The sequence below is a fragment of the Mustela nigripes genome, chromosome X (genome assembly GCF_022355385.1).
Source record: "Mustela nigripes isolate SB6536 chromosome X, MUSNIG.SB6536, whole genome shotgun sequence".
NCBI classification, from domain to species: Eukaryota; Metazoa; Chordata; class Mammalia; order Carnivora; family Mustelidae; genus Mustela; species Mustela nigripes.
The window spans coordinates 94,170,885-94,193,709 of record NC_081575.1 but is presented as its reverse complement, the minus strand read 5'-3'; the positions used below and the strand labels follow the sequence as shown (position 1 = coordinate 94,193,709).

At 39.6% G+C, this 22,825-nt stretch overlaps 1 protein-coding gene and 1 pseudogene across 1 annotated transcript in view; both read right to left on the bottom strand.

Moving 5' to 3' along the window:
* TMEM47 (transmembrane protein 47) overlaps nt 1–19,746 on the bottom strand; it is a 30,610-nt gene extending 10,864 nt beyond the window's left edge. The window contains exons 1-2 of the mRNA XM_059385153.1: nt 19,429–19,746; nt 3,178–3,318 (exon numbers count right to left, since the gene is read on the bottom strand). Coding sequence (XP_059241136.1) covers nt 3,178–3,318; nt 19,429–19,654 — 367 coding nt within the window. The 5' untranslated portion in view covers nt 19,655–19,746. The remainder of the gene's footprint in view (nt 1–3,177; nt 3,319–19,428) is intronic.
* A 744-nt stretch (nt 19,747–20,490) lies between these two features.
* The window catches only part of LOC132007176 (poly(A) polymerase alpha-like), a 59,102-nt pseudogene continuing 56,767 nt past the window's right edge, over nt 20,491–22,825 (bottom strand).

The window sequence follows — 22,825 nt, the reverse complement described above, 5'->3', positions numbered from 1 at the left end:
GAATGAAAACATGAATAAATTCTTGAGCTGTTTTGGTCTGAGCTTTGTGCTCACATGAAACTTGCTACTTCATAAATTGCCAAGAGAGAAATGGTTTAAGAAAAATTGCACTAGAGTTAGCTAGTTGTTCACGTGCCTGTTTTTCCCTGTCAAGTTATAAGCCACACATGCCTTCGTCATCTTTCCAGCATTCATTCAACTATTTATTGCGTACCACGTTGTACTGGGCATAGCACTTGGTGCTGAATTAATTATGTAGTCCAGTGTCGAGATGTTTCTAAGTGCTAGTGTTATGTTTATTTGGATTTTATGTACTGCATGTTTCAGCAGAAGAAAAGATTATTTCTTCGCTGAGATACGTAACATTCTCTGTGTGTCAACACCAAGATAAGGCTGGGTATTATTTGAAAAAAAAAAAATTGAGAAAAGAAGAGAAACACAGACTATTTTCAAGCACACCAAGGTGAGAAAAAAGGGGAAATGGCCCCAAATACACATTTACTACAAAGAATCACTAAACTGAATTACAGGTAAGACAGGCCAACCAAGAGAATAAGTATGTTTACTATGAAGCAAGTGAAATAAACAGCCATGATTCTTTTTTGTGTTGTTGTTGTTTTTTAATTTATTTATCAGAGAGAGAGAGGGGGAGAGAGCGAGCACAGGCAGACAGAATGGCAGGCAGAGGCAGAGGGAGAAGCAGGCTCCCTGCCGAGCAAGGAGCCCGATGTGGGACTCAATCCCAGGGCACTGGGATCATGACCTGAGCCGAAGGCAGCTGCTTAACCAACTGAGCCACCCAGGCGTCCCAACAGCCATGATTCTTGCTAGCATTGTTTCAAATGGGCAGATTTTCCAAATTTGTTACTTTTACACCCAAATCAATAATGGATTCTTATGTGTAATGAGTACCTTTTCCAGAAATCAGCTACAGACAAGTCTTTAATGGGTTCTCAGATGGGAGAGAGAAACCTTTTCATGATGTTTCAAATAACCAGTAAGTTTTTACCTTGTTTTATGCAAAGAGAACACTAAACTAATGGTTATTTCATTAAAAAGCTTCCATAAGCACAGTGTCAAAAGAGAATGAGTAAAATTCAATCTCAGCACATGTACATTTTAAAAATGTAGTAATATAATGCTTGCTTTAGGTCTCAGCGGGTAGAATATGAATATATGAATATTGCTGTGGGATTCCTTTTATTATTTTATAATTTACTAATACTTGTAGTAGCTAGAGCTAAATATGAATCTTTATTTTGACCAAATCCATTACCATAACTTATGGTCATTTACAGTATGTTTTCTGTTACAATCAGTACTTATATTCACACTCTCATAATTTTTGCTATACTTGGGAAAACTGAGGTTTTTAAGAAAGAACTAGAAACTCCTAGTTATTTTTCTAAGCATGTTTAGAATAGGTGCTTTAAACACGGGATTTCTTTACAGATTCTGTGTATGCTATTATGTGGTAAGTTAAAGTCTAAATGAGAGAGTAACTAGGTAGCACCACAATATTGGATATTTATAAGAGAATGTCTAGAGTACCTCTATACCTTTCTAAAACCAGAAATATCTGAGTGTTCTAAAGATTATTCAAAACGTAATTCCAGTTTTAAGGAATGGTATATCATTTCAGAACAATTTATCAAAAAATTCTATCACAATTATCTTATCACTATGTTAATAAATCCTAACTGTAAAGACAAATTTATACTAAAATTAAAATATCTAAGATATTTCATTCTAAGAATAGAAATATCCATGCTAAATCCATGAACCAAGATATAAACAAGAGAACTGTGATGGAATCTTTAGAAGAATCTTCATGGTGTACTAAATGATTCACAATAGAGATCTTTATTACACAGGAAATCAACAAAAAAATGAATAGTATTGCCACTGCCTAAGACTTCAAACTTTTTTTTGTAATGGTGTTTCTGTTCCATTATAAAGTGTCTGTGATGCTATTTAGCTAGTTTTGTGGGTCTCTTAATACCATGTTCCGTCCGTAAGAGGCACCTAATGAACGGCTGAATGAATGAATGAGTCAGTAGTGAATAAGCCACTAATTCAAAATTCAGTAGCCTCCCAGCCCCGGCTCTGACAGTAGCTACTATACAATCTTGAGCAAGTCACTTCGGAGATTTGACTTAGATGTACTTCAGCCCTCTGGACCTTTGTTTTCATAATGCTTACATTCCCATCAGTTCCTGGGTATAAAAAAAATGAACACAAACAGCAGGGGGCAGCAGAATACTTCTGATCTTATATTTTTAGATCAAACTACACTTCAAATCCTGAGAAATTTCATCTGTTCCCATCTTTAAACAGCTTAAAAAAAAAAATCCATCTAACAGCCGAGACGGTTCTGTCAGTGTCTTCATTATTGACAGTCACAGGGGCTTATTTTGCAGTCTTCAAATCAGCTGTGACTGACAGGATAAATTGAAGGCACCACAAGAATATTTCAGTTTGAATCAAAAAGAACAATATATCCAAGGCTATACTTATAAATAAAAATTAAAACACATTAATTGACTGGGCTTTTAGTCTTATAAACCCCCTTTCTAAATAGTTCCCTGATTTTAGCAAAACCTCCACCCTACCTTGCTTGATATTTTCATCCAAGCTGTGCGTGCTTCATAGGACAAGGGCTGTTAAATTAACAACTATGCCAGTGACCGCATACAACTGAATTGTTTGATGGTTCAAGTTATATATTATCATTTTTCATTACAAGCATGTTTGTTTCCAAACAGATTTAGAACTTTAAGTTTAAATATATGGGAATTTTTTCCAGTTTCATGTCAGAAAAAAATAATGTTACTTTAAGATCACCAAGGGGGCAGTGAAAGGTGGGGTAAAAAGCTAAATATGAAGACGGTTGGTAAATACATCTGCTGCAATTCATAAGGCAACAGTCCTGTCAAGAACTATGACTTATTCATGTTTTAGTTAGAAGTTTAGAAATTGCCACTGTGTTCTGAAATGCTTAACAAACTAAAAACTAATAAGACAAACCCTTAATCAATTTACCTTAAAATATAACAAATGCCTCTCAATTTTTATGTAATGCAGCAACCCCATACTGCTTTTGCCTGAGAAGAGAGGGGTGGTAGAAAGGTTCCTGCAACTTGAATACCAGTTTGAACATAATAAATATATATTTACCTGCTGCAAAAAGCATGACAGCAACAGGTCTGTAGAAGCGCCTTCGAGATCCCACGCAGATAGAAATCAAACCCACCAGGAATGCAATAAGAATGATGGCAGCACCGCCCAAGAGTAAAGCCAGAGTAGCAATCTGCCAATCTGGAAAGAAAAAAAAGAAAGGTATTGCTTTTAAGCAGTCTGTCCTCAAAGAATCAACAGAATGATGTTCCGCAGCCTGTACCCTAGCTACAGCTAAATACATGGGATCCGGCTGCATGCTAAGCATCCTTTGGGAACTGAACTGTTTTGCAACAAAAATTACCATAAACGTCCTTATTCAGAAAAGTCTCTTATGCTAAGCTCAGCAGTGTTTTTAGACCAGGGGTTTGCCACGCTTTCTAAGGATTCTACTAAGCCTTCATGGTAAATTGGGTATCCTTTCCATAACCTATTTTCATTATTTTATTGTTTTCTCTATTGAGCTATAAAGCTCACAAATCTTAAATATGAATATCGAGACTAGGATGACATTTTATATATATTCGTATGCCCATATACCACCACCCGCATTAAGATATAGACCATTTTTGTCACCGGGTTTCCTTCGTGCCCCTCCCCAGTCAATAATCCTCCTCCCACCCAGACTAGTAAGGGACATCTATCACCTTGGATTCATTTTTGCCTATTCTTAAACTTTATGTAAATGGTATGAACTCTTTTGTGTCTGGCTTTTAAGTCTGTGATATTGATTTTGTGTCTGATTTTTACGTCTCTGATATCCACCCATGTTGTGTGGCAGTAACACACTCCTTCATTCTTTTTTTTTTTTTCCTGTCCTTTCTTGTCTAGCCTTCCTTCTCCTTACCGCACCCCCAAGCCCCCCCAAAACCAAGTTTTTATTTGCCAGTCTTCCCTAAAACAACTCCCCCAGCAAAATAGCATCAGGAGAATTTGTTGCTGTTTGTTCTTTCCTCCTCTCTTTCATTTCATTTTAATCTCACTGTGGTATTTACCACAAGGATGGTTTGTGAAATTAAGTATTCCCAGAGAGCCAGAATGTACTCTAAACAGCTGTCGGCCCCCTTTCTTCATTCATACGTGGAAACAGCAAGTATATATTGACCACATGCTACATACAGGTCTTTGTACGTGGATACTGTGAGTCTCCCATATGCTGAGTGAAACGTAAACCTCACAGAAATGCATCTGTCATTTCTTATAAAGATATAGAAATAGCATGACAGAAAATTGGCCCATCTCCCATTCCATAAGAAGAGGAAAATGTTCTCTAAGAAGTATAGCAAAGTGAATATATGAAAGCACTATTCAGTTTAAGAAGCATCACAAAAAAAGTTACTGTGCAGAACATTCTTCAGTGGGGGTCTTTTGGAAGTCCCAGGCTGCCTCTTCTGGTCCTCACTGTAATGTACGTGCAGAAAATGAAAATAGACTTTAATCCATGGTTAAATTGCAATGTAGTCTATCCAAAGTCAAGAACTCATGATATTTTGATGCTGCACTCTGAAATTATCCCTCCAGAAAGCTTTCAAAGCACACTCTTTACCACTGTAGGATAGGGGATGAATGGAGGAACCTATAAAACCCTCGGATTTTCTTCTCTTCTTTACACTTAATATATCTCCGCCTTAAGTGTCCTCTCCCACATCCTTGCCTTGTAAAAACTTCTGGATTTATAACTGGCACTGACTCAGAACTTGCATTGCATTCAGGAAACAAACAAACAAGGGGAAAACAGAAAAAAATCCACACTTCTAAAATATAAAGGTGAATCGCAAGAAAGTAGAGAGCATTTTTTATGCCATCTATTTGTAACAAAGCCATATAACTTCAAACAAAAGTATATCTGGCTTTCAACTAGAGTTTAAAAGGATAGCCATACTATGGATTTTTTATTCCATAACAGCATGTAGCTTTGAATTTAAAAAAACCCCAAAGAATAATCCTTACATTTGGAAGTCTCTAAATTTCTTTGAAAAAGTTTATACATAGCACAATTATTTTTTACTTTAACATAACAGAAATTCTTCTGAAAACTTTTAAGTTGAAATTTCTGAATAAGTAAAATTTTCATTGTATTAAAGTGTTTAGGGTACAAAAAAAATCCTTCCATTCGTTAATCAAATTCTTTAAGAGAGACTATGTGGAACACTGTCTAGTTGGACCATTAATTTATAAAAATGTTTATTACCGTTAGCATCTCCAAATTCCTTTAAGTAAGAATTTTTACAGAATCAATTTTAAGTCAAGATACAACCAAAATATTCACTCACTTTAAAAAATAGCTTAAAAGACTGCTTTTCTGGTAAGTTCTTTCACACAGCCCAATATGTATGCATAAAATGCCACACATTTGACTACTTCCACTTTTAATCCAAAAGAAAAAAAGGAATTTTGTTCACTTTTCTCTACTTTAAATATCCTCAAAGAATAGATAAAACACATGTATTTATTTGCATCTTGTAAAAACAAACTAAGACAGGAAAAAATTGGCAAAATTTTCCCAGACAGTAAATATTTCAGTTTTATGGGTGATGGTCTGTGTTGCAACTACTCAACCTCTGCTGTGTAGTGTGAAAACAGCCATAGACAATATGTAAATGAATGAGCATGGCTGTGTCCTAATAAAACTTTATCTACAAAAACAGGTGGTGGGTTAGTTTTGACCCTCTGGCTAAAATTTACTGACCCCTGGTCTGTACTTTATGTACCATTAAAAAATGTTGAATTTTTTTCTATGTAAAGGTCTCTCAGACAATAATAATTTCATAATAAAGTCAATTTGATAAATGCGTAATAAAGGTGTGCAAAGTGATGCTGACCCAATTTAGCAACTGAAAAGTACAAAAAACACAAATCTCACAAAATGTCGAATCTCTTTCAAATAATACTTCATGTCATAGAGAAAACCAATAAAATGCAATAGAAGCCACCAGGAGAACAACACTTATTAAAAGGGACTAAAACCTAATTAGGAAGGGAACCTCTTACATCACAGGAAGTAGTTCTAAAAAGTAAGTGAATACAACCAGTTCTCATTTTCTTCCTTTTTTTTTTTTTTTTAAAGATTTATTTATTTGGGGAGGGGAGGGGCAAGGGAGAGGGTAAGACATCTCAAGGACATGGCTGAGCATGGAGCCCAAAGCAGGGCTCCACCTCATGGACCCTGAGATCATGATCTGAGCTGAAACCAAGAGTCAGACTGAGCCACCCAGGGGCTCCTTTATTGTCTTCTCAAAGTCCGGTATCTCTCTATCTATTTTTAGTACTGAGGGTTGTGGCTAATGAAAGTCATACTAGACATAAAGTCAAAAAGGCACATCACACTGTAATACTGTTACCCTTCCCTCTGGTCCTTAACCATAGATAATGCCTGTTCACACAGAGAAGCCATTTTATTTTATGAGAGACTAGAATTAGGCCATGTCTGCCACTGCCTGGCCAGAAGCTGGGGTTTAGACTGAAGTATTGAGCCCATATCTCTCATAGACAGTGCCAAGTTTTGAGATTATTGTCATTATAGCCATTTGGAATGATTCACTCAGGCAGGATGCCCAGGACCCAAGCTTTAACTTGCTGATCAGTTGAACAATTAGGAAGCCAAAAACTGGTTCGATAAGGCTACCATAGTCAGTTAGATCCAGGGCACTTTTCCTGGCTAAGCACTAGGTATTCTGAAGCTGAGAACAGTGCTTGTGGCATCATGCCTCTTTCAGGAAACAGAAACCACTGTCCAAATATTAGGGCCTGCCTGCCTTACAGGTGAGCTAAAGTCAGGGACCATGTAGATCGGCTTGATACCATTTCCTCTTTCTTGTTGAACAAGACTAGTACACAGAGAATTCGAAAAATAGTTTTATAGATACCTAGCAATAGCCATTAAAACAATATACTCTGGGCTTCATGTATACACATATACTTCCTTATCTACCAATGTACAGTTAACAAAATATACATATAGAATGTTCTGTACTTGAATGATTTTTTTGATAATATTATAATAAATGAGCAGAAAATTTGTCTCTACACTAATGGTTTTTCCATTAGAAGGTTTGCATGCCACAAGTACTTGCTATCCCATATTCAGTGTTTGCAAAACAAATTAAAATGTCATAAAAATCTCAATTTTCAGCCCCATTTCTTAAAACAAAATCATCTATTTTAAGTTCTCATAATTGGTTAATTTCTACATCAATCTTAGTTCCACAATTTTATAGCCCTCACAGTATTTAGTGAGATGAAGTGTTAAGAGTCCTTAGAGATTTATTACTCTGCATTAGTTTTACACATTTCTATAAATGATAAAGTGACACTGTAGTGGAGCAGTGAACATAAACCAGCTCTGCAGAACATCAATGGCCATGGTGCTACTTTACAAATTGCAGTGCTCTGCACAGTTAAAACTGGTCATTGTTCAATGTCAGGCCAGCTGATTTGAAATTTGAGTTTGGTTTCCAAGAGCTCAGAAAACAAGTGATAATCAGTTTTGATGAAAAAAAAAAAAAAAAAAAAGGTACATCCTTGGTCCATAAACCAGGGAAGACACAAATGGGCTGTGAAGAATGTTTTGGATCTGGAACTCCCACCTGAAATGAGGCTGCCATACTTCTGGCAGATTCGGTTTAAGAGTGTAGCAGATCCCCCCCCCCCCCTTATCTGCAGTTTCGCTTTCCATGCTTTCAGTTATCCGCAGTCAAACACAGTCCAGGCTGGAAGCAGATGATCCTCCCGATGAATCACCAGAAGGTCAATAGTAGTAGCCTAATGCTACGTCACAATGCCTGTATCGGTCGCCTCACTTAATTTCATCATGTAGGCATTTTATCTTCTCATGTAATCACGAGAAGGATGAGTATAGCACAATACAATAGTCCGAGAGAGAGATCATATTTACATAACTTTTAGTATAGTATATTGTTATAACTCTTCTATTTTTTAATCTTAGTTATTGTTGTTGATCTCTTACTGTGCCTAATTTAAAAATTAAACTTTATTGCAGATATGTGTGAACAGGAAAAAACAAAGCATATGTATGGTTCGGTACCACCCACAGTTTCAAGCATCCACTGAGGTTCTTGTAATATATCCCCCAGAGATGGGGGGGCCTATTGTATTTTGGCAAAACTGACACAGTGGCACACACAAGGCACTGGATGTGCACCTATGGAAGCCAAGGCTCAAGATACATGTGTGCTTCTCCACTAGTGCTTTCTCTAAAAAAAAATAATAAAAGTTAAACATTTTTAAAAAAGAAAAAATAACAGTAATGAATATATATAATGTTATACTTTCCCCTGTAGTTACAGAATCAAAATTGGGCAGTCTTTATATCACAACATCAAGTCCAGCATTAATATGCAACTCAGGAACTAAAATCAAGTCCTATTTCAAGGTATTTTTATTAGCTGGCGCCAGTGTTTCCAATGTCTATAAATGCTTTAGTATTCTGCAGAATTGTGCTGACTTTCTTTACGGTCTAATACATGAGACTGGTCTGAAATTGCCACTGCATTATGAAAATTCTATGAGCCACATTCTAATTGCCAAATTGGAGAATTCACATTCCTTTAGGGAATTCATGGTCAAAGTTTACTTCCAATTTTCATGAAAGGTAAAATCTTAATGATAATACACTTTCCACACGTTCCACAAGTTCAAATGTACCACATTAGTGGAACTACAAATGTACCACCTCATTTCAAAACTTTTAACTTGTCAAACACTGGCTAATTTATTTACCTCTGTAGGTATTGTTTATATGCTGAAATTAGTTCTACTGTATGTAAATCCTTGAGCACACAACTGCCACTTCTTCTAGGAAATTAGATAAAATTAAAAGGCAATGAAGAAACAGATTTTTAGTCTTAGAAATTCAACTCCCACAATTTGGGTGGGCAGTATTTTCCTAAATGTATCTTAATGTTTTAATATGGGAGTATCACTGTTTTAGAATTCTCATCACAAATTAAAATACTGATTTTTTTTTAAAGATTTTATTTATTTATTTGACAAAGAGAAATCACAAGTAGGCAGAGAGGCAGGCAGAGAGAGAGAGAGGAGGAAGCAGGCTCCCTGCTGAGCAGAGCCCGATGCGGGACTTGATCCCAGGACCCTGAGATCATGACCTGAGCCGAAGGCAGCGGCTTAACCCACTGAGCCACCCAGGCGCCCCTAAAATACTGATTTTTAATGAACTTTTATAATCCCATTCAAATTTGCCAAACACTTTTATTTTCACCTTTGAATTCCCTAAAAGACAGGTATATTAACCAAAATGATATCCATAACTCCAATCGAAATCATTTACTGTTCCACCTAGAAGAGGTGACAGGGTGAAGAGGTTTCCTATCACCTTGACACCACCTCACAGGTCATCCATAAATCTTCCCTAAATCCACAGAAGCTGGATCATTTCACTCATTCCCAGAACACCTTCAGTTTTTCTAAATACTTTTATTCACTTGTTGGGCATATGTATAGCAAAACACTTAAATTAATTTTAATTATATTGGTGCAAACTCATTATTGCCAATTCCATTTTTATCATCAGGAATGGGAACTACTGGGACGGCTTGTATTTGTTGAGGAGGAAACAAGCTCCAGTTACAGAATAACTTTTCAAACCCCAATTCTCTAATACACTGCTGACCTTATCACAGAAGACCATGCCTTTTTCCTGACTAGCTCATCTTATTAGAAATTATGCACTGAATTATTTTCATCAACTGTAATTTAGGATTTTGAGATTAATGCTACATATTTCCAGGTTTGGACAGTAAGCCCATATCCTCATGTATGAAGAATGAATCAAAATGGTGCTGTTAATTTGTATAAAAGGAAGGTAACTATAGACTTAACAGCCAAAATATTTCCAGAGTTATCAAATAATACACTTCACTTTTTCAATCTGTATATGGCAAATGAAATGGAAAACTGAAGCCATTACTGAGGGAGTTTAAACTTTTTCTTTGGTAAGTTGCATTCTGACCTAAATCTACCAGTGTTGCATTAATTTTCTACCACTCCATGAGATATAGAGACAAAGACAGGCAAAAGAAAAATTCTGATTCCAATTTCAATAATTAAAATGACCATGTGTTTTGAATCAACTAATATCAAATCTAACATTCTTCATGTGCAAACAAATATTTAAAGCAAACAACTATGTGTCTTTTACAAAATGACAGTATAGACACTGTACACTGTGCTGCACAAAGTGAAATGGAATATTAGAGAAGCACCTACCTTGTTAATCAAGTTGCAATGATACAACTTAGAGTCCTACTCTTCAGGCCAACATATGAATAAAAAATGTATCAAAAACACAGCACTGACCTGACTTTAGCACATATACGATACTAGGAAACCATGCAAGTAAGTGATGCAACAACTCTTTAATAACCAAAATGTAGGTCGATTTTGCCAAAATTCTGGAAAATTCTGATTGTCCAAAAGTACCAGACAGGTTACTAATTTTCAATCCAGACAATTTCATTTAAGCCTTTTGAATTTGAATTATTCTGTGTGGTGTTAGATGAATATGTATCTCTTTTTCTTTAACAAATCAAGGGTTGTTTCAACTGCTTCACAGAATTCTATCTTAGAAATTTGGTGAAAATGCAATTTATCATCTAAATATCATAACGTATGGTATCTTTTCCCCCAAATAAGACCATTATATACAGTGCTTGGCAAAATGCCCTGCAATTAAAGCATGTTGCAGGGGCACCTGGGTGGCTCAGTGGTTAAGCCTCTGCCTTCGGCTCAGGTCATGATCCCAGGGTCCTGGGATCGAGCCCCGCATCGGGCTCTCTGCTCAGCGGGGAGCCTGCTTCCTCCTCTCTCTCTGCCTGCCTCTCTGCCTACTTGTGGTCTCTGTCTGTCAAATAAATAAATAAAATCTTTAAAAAAAAAAAAAAAAAGCATGTTGCAGAATTTGGACCAAAAAAAAAAAAAGAGAGAGAGACACACCATCACTGCTATCATGTACTACGTTAGAAATATTTCATTAGCATTTTATGGTAACTAATATTATCTAAAGGGTACAGGCTCAGTAGTAATTTCTGATCGGACTATTTCCATAAAGTTGTGATGAGTTTGTTATACTGAACATCTTCCCCACTCTTGGGGGGGTGGATCTAAGGTTACAATTTAGGCAACTTGGTTATCTGGAAAAGCAGGAAGAAGAAAGTCCACACCAGGACTAGGAGTGGGTGACCTTCCTCTATTCAACTAAAAATCTTCTGTGTGATGGATTTAGAGTAACTAATAATAATCAAAGGGTAGACGGAAGGTAGCCAGTCACCCACGCTCTGTACTGAGATACCTTCTTAGTAAATACGGGGGGAGGGATAAAATTGGCAAGATAGCAGCTCCCTGTTAGCAAACTTCTTTAGTTGCGATCTCTTCCATCCCCTGCCAAATTTGAACTTTTATTTCCCCCTTTACATTACTTTGTACATTTATATGATTTCGTTGTTTAAAAGCAAGTGTTTCATTCATCACCTTGCTGTCCCTAACTAGCACAGTGGTGCCACACAAACTGGCTAATTCTGTACCAGGATAATGCCTACGCCCTGTATGAAATCAATGAATATGTTTTAATGAAGTTAACTCTTTGGGCACACATGACAAGATAGGAAAAGGGAAAGGTCATTTCTCTCTTTAGGTCACCTAGTGGTGCTAGCCAGGTCGCATTCACAAAGTACTATGGCAACATTTTGATGAACTTTTGGTTTAGGGACCTTAAAACACAAGAGCAAGAAACCCCCGTTTGATGAAAATTGTAGTTCTTTTGTGGATGAGCCTTTTGCAGACTGAGGATATGTCACTCATGGGTCCCAGCTTCTACATTTAAACATCTTTTTGCCAATAAACATGTATTTTGAAAAGAGAATCAATAGGTGACATTATGTTGAAATATGGCTCATTAAACTATCATTTAAAATCCCCCAACATTTAATATAAGCTGCTAGAGACAAAAATGATCTAGGTATTTTTCCTCAGTTCTTTGGGAACCATGGATGCCTTGTTTTTGAAGATTTTTTGAAAATTGATGACCGACACTAGTGTCTCAAAAACCCACACAAATTACAAGCAAAAAATGGCAAGGAAAGATGTCCTTGTCTAATTTTCAAGGGAGATAATCCAATACTTTGAAAAGACTGTTAAGATTTAACTGCCAGTAACTTTGACATATAAGGATGAAATTCTGTTTAAGGAACATCAGTCCCTTTCAATAAATAAATGTATCTTAAAAAAAAAAAAAGCCAGGATGCATTAAAACTTGATCTAGTGAAATTTATATTCATGTAATCAATTTAAGAAACTTACATGGCTGCCTTCCACATACTTACAATTATGATTTTAAAATTAAACAGATGTTTTAAAGCATCCTATCATAGCAAAACTTAAAAAAAAGTTTTGCTGATTTTTAAGGACTAGTCATGCGAACAATGTAAATTTGATGTTAGGAAACATCTAAAACTTCACAGACTTACTGACATATGAGTCTACCTGAAGATCTTAAATTCTATGTGAAATCAGATCTTGGATGGTTATAAAAAGTAGACATCTATTTCATGTGTAGTACTTAACCTCTGAATCCGAAGTGCCATGCCTGGGAGCACTTAGCAAACCTTCCGAAATGAAGAGTTACCTGCAGTGTGACAGGAAAGTTGGAAAACACACCGTGCAAAAATAATTCAGCCAAGTACAATTCCTACTGAGTCACTACCATTGTATCTTCCTCAATTTTTCTTATCCATTCAAGAAATTTGCCCAGGCAGGAATACTTTTAAAAATCTTTTCTACTCCAAATGTGCTATTATTCTGTAATTCAATATATGGGCAATTGTCAGGAAAAGAATTTTTTTATTAAGGGAAAAACAAGCAAACAAAAAATAATTCGGCAACTCCAACATCTTTCTAGTGCTACAAAACTTGACTCCCGTCTTCAATTTTAACATTTTAGTGTTTGTGTACAAAGAACCTATCTCCTCTGTCTCATACAGAACTTTCTTAAAACAAAACAAAACAAAACAAAAACAAAATAAAACAAAACAAAAAAACTAAAGTTTATCAGCAACACGAAGTAGCAGCTTATAGCCCAGATTCAAATCAGTTTGAGCCTTGCTCATTTGAGACTATAAACCAAAATGGCTTAAGGTCACCTAAAGAGAGTGGGAGAAGTTCTCTATTGGTAGATGGGTTAGGTTTTTAAGCTCATTTGATTACAAATCCAAAGTAACCCCATACAAGTGACCAATCATTAAACCCATGTGATAAGGGCAGTTTTTGCCCCAGCCAAATTTTACTTATATAATTGATGCAAAGTTCCTTTTTAATTAAGATTTTATTTATTTTTTAGCTCAGAGACAGAGAGTTAGAGTAAGTGAGCACAACCATGGTAGTGGCAGACGGAGGAGAAGCAGGCTCACTGCAGAGCAGGACCCTGGGATCGTGACTTGAGCAGAAGGCAGATGCGTAACTGACTGGGCCACTCAGGCACCCTGATTGAAAATTCTTCAAGAAAGTAGCTATGTAGTTGTCTTTGTTCTTCAGAGGCAGTAAAGTAAGAATGCAGATTGGCAGCTAGACTCCAGTGAGACTCTATGCCTCAAAAGTGGCCCAACAGCATCTCCCATCCTCCATGCGCTTCTATAATGGGACTTTCCAGTTGCTCCATCAAGACCAAGAGGTGGAGCCCAACTTTCCTTGCCTGGAATTTGGGCTGCCAAATGGCTCCTCTGTGATTTTCCAGCTAGTTAAGACAGCGACTGGTTCTCTTAGGACCCTCATTTTGGGAAAAACCACTCATCCTATAGTAAGTTTGACTACCCTGGGACCACCATGCTAGTAAGGCTGGTCCTAGTGGCCAGACTCCAGTCTCTCCGCCATTTCCCCCAAGGTGCCAAACCCAGTTAGAAAAAGATCCTGCAGTTGCAGATGTTCCAGTCCCCAGCCATTCAAGTCACCCTCAGCTATGTCCCCCAGACACCCTGGAGCCCCAGATAAACCATCCTCATTATGTCCTATCTAAATTCCTGACCCACAGATGTCATGAGCATAATAAAATGATTGTTGTTTTGTACCACTAACTTTTGAAGTGGTTTGTTTCCCAGCATTAGTAACTGGCACTCTCTTGGAAAAAATGCCTCTACCACCGACTGAAAACTTGGTAAACTTACAAAATGCCTGCTCTCTTCAATAACATATAGGGATAACATTAACTCCCTTGCAAGTTTACTGTGACACTGGCAATAATTGAGATGTTTGCTCTGTAATAGTACTGAGAAAAAGGGTAGCTATTAGATAGTAATTTTGTGATCATGATCTACCACGAGCATTGTTAAATGCTTGGTAATGCAGTAGCACAATTTAAATTTGAAACTGACAGCATACTTCATTATTCAATGCAAAGAGTTTACCTTCCAAGGGGGATGGGGGGAGTCTTCAATTTTGCAAAAAAAAAAAAAAAATCACTTTGGGCTTGTTTTTCTGAATATATAATAAGGAAGGAACACAACCCTAATGTGCAGGTACTTTTATATATTTAATCTTAATGACAAAGCATTTGAAGCCATTAAATTGTATGAGGTCACGTGAATGCTTAAGTGGCCAAGTTCAGGGCAGTTTGAATCTAAAGCCTCCTGTATTCTCCACAACAGTACTCTGCTCTCCTACAGGATTACATTATAATTTAGCATAGTTCATATAGAAATCTACTGTGATATTTAGGTAATATATTCCAGGGACTTAATCTGAAGCATCTACAATCCTTTTCACTAATATATCTAGTAGTAGTGGATGTATCTTTGGTCTCATTAAGTAGTCTTACCATTAACAGAAACTTGAAAGAAATTCCTCAAATATATTCTTGACAGCAGACAAAATCTATTGCCTGAGATATGCTTTTGTTTGTTTTGGTTTTATTGGGAAATGTTTTATGAAAGGCCAGGCTTCTCACACACCCATCAAATCCCTTTGCTGACAAAGACTGATCCAAATGGTTCCCTGGAGGTTACAATCATTCTATAAATGTGAGCAAAAAAGGAATTATATCTGCCCACAAATTAAAACATCTTTTTTAAAAGTCAGTCTTGGGAATTTGAAAGTCTTAGGAGATGGTAAAAGAAAAATCATCACGAAGATCGTGAAATAAGTCATACTTGGTTTTTTCTCCAGTTTATTGACAAAGTTTTGGTGCTGAGTGCTACTCTTTGTATAACTTTCCACCCACCTATGTTGTGTAGGTTAAATAAAACTGCATTTGTTCTACTTATGTTTTTTTTCAGGAAGCCAGAAGAGGGTCTAACTGTCTGACCTCCAGGCCTGCAGAACTATTTGTAAACACACATCGGTATCAACATATTTTGGGAAAGAAGCTAAACATTTCCTGAAGTAAGTAGCGTTGTGACGTTTCCTAATGAAATTCTGATTCCCAATGAAGGTATGGATTCAAAGTATGCACAAAGGACATACATCTGAATTCAGAATCACTAAACCTCAGATTTTCTAAGATTTGTAGTTGTTTAGGCAGTTTGGTTTATCTTAAACTATGACCCAAGGTGGGTTTTCTTACAATGAATGTCAAAGTGGAATGTTCTACTAGTTTTAGGAAAAGGAGCTACCTATAAAGCACTCTTAAGAGAACCTCTTGTCAGCTGAAAAAAAATAATAATATTCACCTGTTATTAGCATACAGCACACACTGCCATTTCAAAACTGCCAGTGACTCATGTTACAAATGAAGCTATTTTTAGGACAGTACACGAATGATGTTAATATTCCTTGAAAAAGACTATTTGATCAAGTATTTCATGGATAGAAAAGATGTATAGATATTCTGTAGATGGAAAGATGGATAAATGCACTTTTTATATCCTAAAATTACTCGTAGTAAAACGCACTCATTTGGCTATCTGCATGTCCTTGCTTTTGTGCTCGGTCAATAAATCACACGGACGTCAAAAAAGGAATCTGCCTTGTATGAAATAGCTCCATATTTATAAATTTTAAAACCATCTTAGAGGTTATATAGCACATTTGATGTCAAGTTTAGGGCATCAGCATTCTGTATCACTTGAGCAATCCTATTTGCACTAAGAATTCTTCTGCAATGGCTATGAAATCCTAACAACTATATTCTAAACAAAAGTTATCAAAACTAAATGTGACTAAGCAAAAGCCAAAAACACGACTACAATTAAAAAAAAAAAAAACGGATTAAAGATGTATTAAGAGGCTGCCCAAATCAGTAGTGGGGAAAACTATTCTTAGAAATTCTGTGGCCGGCAGCCATGGGAGTACTACCTATTCTAAACTTCTTAACAAGCATACTTTATTATTATTATTATTGTTTGTTTCCATCGCAAATGACAGTTTATTGGCCGTTTTTCTCATTTGTCTTTTTAGAAAACTTCTAGCTTTAGATGAATGCCTGGACTGCCCCCCTACTCTGAACTGGGACACCAGAGAAAAGCATTACAATTGACTGACACCCGGATTACTGGTTCGTACTAGAAGTGCTGATGCAACCTTCAATACACCAGGACACAAAAGGCATGGTTCTGCTTTCGCTTAAAACCATAAAACGGGTTCTAAGCAGCAAACAACGCGTATTTGGTAACAACATTAAAATGCAGCTTTAAAAATAATGGCTGAGGGGAAAGTTTCCGTAGGAACTGGGCCTAAGTAGGACGTATTGTCGTCAGTAGAAACATTCCTGAAATTTCCCTTCTGTAAATACAAGCTCGCCTCTTCATAGCAGTTTTAATTCTAATTAGGACAAAGGTTTTTAATTAAGCCCCGAAGATCCTGGTGAAGGGCCTTCAGTAAAACTGTCCTTGGTGGCTCCTCCCGAGGTAATTCATTTCAAGAGACAATGAAGTGGATCTCTTAAAAAATCTTCAGAGAAGACATTCCCCTCCCTGCTTTCTGTTACTCCACACCGCAAACAGACTGAGAAAAGCTGCCTGCCCTCTGGAACAGGCAAGAAAAAAGGATTGCTCGTTTCAATTCAAGCTTCCCTCTTCGTTTCAAAACATTTGTGGATAGAAGCTTCAAGTTCACAGAACATTTTAAGAAGCACATTTTGTAAAGTGGGGGAGATAGAGCAATTTTCCATATTTTGTTTCCTTTCCTCCTGCACCCCCCACCCACCGCCTTGGAGAGGAAAAATGAACTGCTACTACATAAAGAAAGTCAAGAACTTGTTCCAGTTAGCCTCAAACAAAACCATCTCTAAGCCTCCCACATCATTTGCTCACCAACTACACTTTTTCTGGGATGAAAACTATTTTAAGCAAAATAGAACTGAAGCTGATTTTCAGGAACCCAAATAGAAATAAATGCTGTGGCATGAGTTTAAGCAGAAGGGTACGATAACGGGCTTAGGGGGGAAAACCCAGAAACTGTCCCTGGCTCCCATTTGTACTTCGTAGAGACCTTTTATCACTACCTTTGCATTAAGCTTGAGTCTCCCTACCTACTTCCTTGCCTGGACAGGGGGAAAAAGCTGAGATAAATGGGTATGGAGGCAATTAAGGAGAGATTAGCAAACACTGCATACTGCTCAACAAACTCGTGTTGGCTTCTCCCCATTCCCCACATTCCTGGCCAAGAGAAAAGGATCTGGGTCTGAAAAGAAAAGAGTAGAGGCTGGTTTCTCGAACCTATCTGAAAAGTCTTTATGCAATCAGGGGACTATTATTTCAGGAGACAGGAGAAAGGGGCAAAAGATTGCCGTTGCTAAGGAGACATGCCTAAGCTGGCATTCCTACATAAATTTCCATTTCTATTGGAGAGGGGAAAGAAAAGATATTTTCTCCAAAGTTTATTTGGATCCCCTGGTTACTGAAGAAAGGCATCTTACCAATTTATTTTATCTTTGGTTGTAAACAACAAACCCTGAAGGAATTAAAAGACCTAAATGTTGACCTCCTGCTGCCAACCAGTCCCCTCCACAGTGAATTAAGCAACAAAGACAAAATCCCATCAATAGGAATTTTGAAGTAAAATCAAAGAAGCAGCCTTTTGTAAACAGAAAATCAAATTTATGGAAGAAACTTAACCAAGTGAACTAATCTTTCTTGAAACAAGAAACCAAAGACAAAAGTAAATCAGGTTTGTGTGGCATTTGTGCTATTTCAACTTTCTTGGAACTTGAAACGTCTCCAGTAAAGCTTCATAAATAGTCCCCGAGAAGACAGACTGTCACGAAGGAATTTAATCAGTTTCTTAGGGGTACGCGTGGGTAAGTGTAAAATCACGGGCAGGTCCTCTCCCTTTATTCCCCTTTCTCTGCACTGACACCAGCAGCTGAAGAATCAAGATTAGCAAGGAAAAGCGTTTACTGCAAGAAATCGGAAGTTGGCAGATTTCTGCTAACAGCATAACTGGGGCGCAGAGGAAGCCAACTGGGGGTCAAGGAGAGAATAAAGCCCCCTCCCAGGGGGTGACTACCTTCTTCCCCACCCTCCACCCCACCCGTTCGCAGCTTCCAGGGGTAGCTGAATAAGCCACAACTTTACAGGCATCTGTGAGTAAGTAGCTCATGGAGAAAAGAAAGGTCTGGAGGAGAGAGGAGGTATTTGGAGAGCGAGAGAAAGAAGGGCAACTCACAACCAACGACGTGCCACCAAAAAAGGCAAGGAAATTACGCCTGTCTCTCTTCCAACTCTCCACAGCCGTCAAAAATTTAAGGAAATAAAACCCAAAGCGAAACTCCCTGGGGAAAACCGGACAAAGTGGAGTAGAGCCGGCAGAAACGTGGGCACTGAGAGGTAAACTCAGGCAAATTCCTCCTTGAGAGAGAAAGGAGAAGAGAGTGGGGAAGACCGAGCCGAGAACCCACGACGTCTCGGTGGAGTTGGGGCGGGTTTGCTCGTCTCTTTTTTAACGAGAGTGTGGAAGGCGTTGCATTTCTAACACGGCCCCGCGGTTCTCGCCTTAAATGATATCAATTACCCCAAACAGCATACGTGTTACTCCAGAGCCCGAGGAATGGCCCCGGGGGGACGGAGAGGGCGTGGGACGTCGCATTGGCTTTGGCGACAGGACCGGGGAGAGACGAGGGGTGGATCGCAGGGAGGTGGCTGGAGCCCACGGGTCCGCAAAGAGTCAGGATGCGGCGGGGCGCACGAGGGTAGGGGACACAGAAGGCGGGGAGAGAGGCGGTGGCCGTCCGGGCAGTGGGGCACCGGGCAGTCCGGGGTGGGAGGCAGGGGTCGCGGCGCGCCGGGCCCTCACCGCTGCTGAGCGTGGAATCGCAGTGCCAGCTGTCCAGGCTGGCGGGTTTCCGGCAGGACTCCCACAGGGACAGGTAGTACTGGTGGTCGGCCGTGACCCAGGCCGGGCTCAGCACGGCCCCCAGGTCCAGACACAGCGCCAGGAAGATGCACACCAGCCCGACCAGCTTCAGCGGGGTCAGCACCGACACGCGCACCTCCTCCATGCCGCTGCCGGCCGAAGCCATGCCCCGGGCGCCGCAGCTCCCTGTCCCGCCGGAGGCGAGGTCGCCAGGCGGGTCCGGAGAGCGGGGAGCCGGACCTCCTTCGGAGGGAAGCAGCGGAGCCGCCGCGCGCCGCGAAGGTAGGTCTGCGGGGGCTACCGGCCGAGGTGGGGGCTACCGGCCGAGGTGGGGGGGGCTCTCTGGCAGCCGCAGCGACACCGATCCCGCCGCGGACCTTCGCTGCCAGCCCCGCGCCGCGCTCTGCCGGCGCCCGCTCCGCCCCGGCGCGGCCAGGCTAGCTCCGCCCCGGCCCCTCCCCGGGCTGCAGGAGGCGGTGCCGAGCGGGGCGGGGCGGTGGGTCCGCACCCCGGCGGCGTCAAGCTCCGGCTCCCGGCGAGAGAGGCTAGCGCGCGCCCCGCCCCTTGCCAATAAGCGAAACGGTTCCCTCTTCTCTGACCCTCGTGTGTGTCGCGCTCGGAACGAGTTGTCTACTGCACAGTGTCCGGCACGCGCGGAACCCAGAGCGAGCCCTTCGCCCCGGACCGGCTCTGTGGGGTAGTTTCTTGCAGCAGCTTGGTCCCCGGCCCCGCCCCTGGCCTCTCCTGCTCCGGGGTCGCCTCGCTTCCCACCCCCACCCTCCTCTGTCACGTGGGTTTCCTTTTCTTAGCGAGCCTGGGTGGGTCCTTTTCTGCAAGGCGTCAGCTGTGGATTCATGGGTTTCTTGGGCTGTGGCCATTGTAGCCAAGAGCGTTACTGTCTGTGGGTCTCTCTGATGTAAACCCGCCCCCCCCCCCCAGCCAGTTTCTCCTCCCGGGGGATTTGGAGAAAGGCGAAGAGTGACAAAAGGCATAGTCCTCTTTTCAAATCCAGGACGAACTCAGACCGAGGAACCCGCAGTTTTTCGCATTTCTTAACTTTCCCCCAATCCTGCCGCCGCTCTGTTCTTGAGGCTCGCCTCCTTTTGCGCCCCCTATAAAGGGCAATTGCTCAGGGAACGCAGGCGCTAAAATGAGTGCGAGAGCTCCTGCAAAATGTGAAGTAAACCTTACTTGGTTTCTCTGGGACTCTGTTTTTTGCGCGTTGACGAAAACCTTTATTCTTTCAGCTTTGCACTACGCCGACTCAGATCTGAATTCCTTCCAGGGTATTAATTAATTCTTGTACCCCGCAAGACTTAGCCCAGGGCCTGGCATAGGAAAAGTGGCTTATTTTAAAGTACTTAATCTGCACACATTTATTGAGCACCTACTGTGCGCTCCCAACTGAAGATTCAGCCCAATACGACCTAGAGCTTTTTTCTTATGGAAACTCACTCACTCTTTTGTTTGTTTGTTTTTCTATCTGTGAGGAATAAACACCCCTTGAAATTGACTTTGTGGTTCTGTAATTGACTAGTGCAGCTTGCGTCTGGCGGGTTGTCTATTGTATCTCTTTGACTGCTTTCCATTTTTCCTATAAAAGAGGCAATTGTTGAATAGATCATTGTGGACGGGGATATTCCCAGATCTTTCACCATCTGGAAAATTTGGTAGAAACCCAAAATAGTGGTTCAGATCTGAAGAATGAAAGAAATGACTACTCTCTTTTATTGAAACACTGTCCTTGGGCTCCTGGGTGGCTCAGTGGGCACTGTGGGATTTCATACCTCTTGTTGATAACAATTTCTTTTCTTGTAACCACATCTTTCCATAGAGCTGACCACATTTTGACCGAAGCAACATTTTTAATTGAAGAAACAATCGAGTTAGTGTCAAATGACTTAAGAATAAGAATCAACCCAATGTGAAATAAAAGACCATGGTTTTCACACACTTGGAAATTAGAAAATTGACGACTCCCCCCTTACCTCTCAATTATGTACTGCCCTTACAAAGGTATACCTAGAACACTCCGAGCTCCTTAACCTCTAACTTCCCATAAGCTTCTCCCAACCAGAAGGTTGATCTCCCAACCTTCGAAGGAGGAAGAAGTCTAAGTGCTTCTCTGTGAAAACGAATGGAACACGGAAAAATTGAAAATCTGGATGATTAATATGGATGACCAGGACTGTGCTATTTTTCTTTTACCTGGATTTATGTTTGTGGGTTTAAAATGTACATTTGCAAATAATATTTAAGAAAATTTCTTGACCTCAAAGTTATAAAGAACTCTTTTTTCTCCAAGTTTTATAACCTGCCTTTAATAAGTTTTACCTCCAGTCAGCCGATATTTTTCTTTATCTTTATTTCCTCTAATTTGAATTTCTTTCCTACACCACTTCCTAGCTCCCTAGCTGCTCTGCCCTCCTCCTGCCTCACCTCCCCCCCCCCCCCCCCACCGCCCCCCTACCTCAGCCACACACACTTATTTTGTTTCATTTCTCTGGCTTGTTCTCAATTGCTTACTTGAGTGAATCCAATCTTTCTTTATACTACCTACAAAATTTTCTCTGTATTTTCTCCAACATTGGAAAAATCAGCCATTTTTAACTACAAACACGGAAATTATCCTGAAATACTCCATTCCTCTGTTAATCATTTTTAGAATTTGTACAACATAGTACAGATCTACCATCCTTAATCTTCTTTTAAAACATGAAAACCTTTCAAGACAAAGTATTTTGTTGTTGTTGTTTTCCTAAGTTTGTAGCAAACTCATTTGGTGGAAAAAATAATTCCAGACTGATGTGAGGCTATTTATGGTTTTGGGTTATACCCACTTAGCATGAATAAATATGCAGCCACTGAACCTGTTGGGTATTATCTAAATTTACAGTATATTCACCAGATTATCCTTTAAACACACACACACACACACACACACAGAGATTTTATTTATTTATTTATTTATTTGCCGGAGAGAAAGGGAGGGAGAGCAAGCACAAGCAGGCAGAGTGGAAGGCAGAGGGAAGGGGAGAAGCAGACTCCCCACTGAGCACAGAGCCTGATGTGGGACTTGATCCCAGGACCATGGGATCATAGCCTGAGCTGGAAACCGTTGCTTAACCGACTGAGCCACCCAGGCATCCCTGCACCAGAGTATCCTTTAAAAATCTGAAAAAGTTTGAATTTCTCAACACAGCTAGCTCAAAAAGTTTTATATAAGGGATGGTGGACTTACATTTACTCTAAGGATGGAAAAAGTAGTGTGGAGGATTGCAACAATTAGTAAACATTGAATGAAAACTAATAAAAAAACAAGTTAAGTGACTGGGAA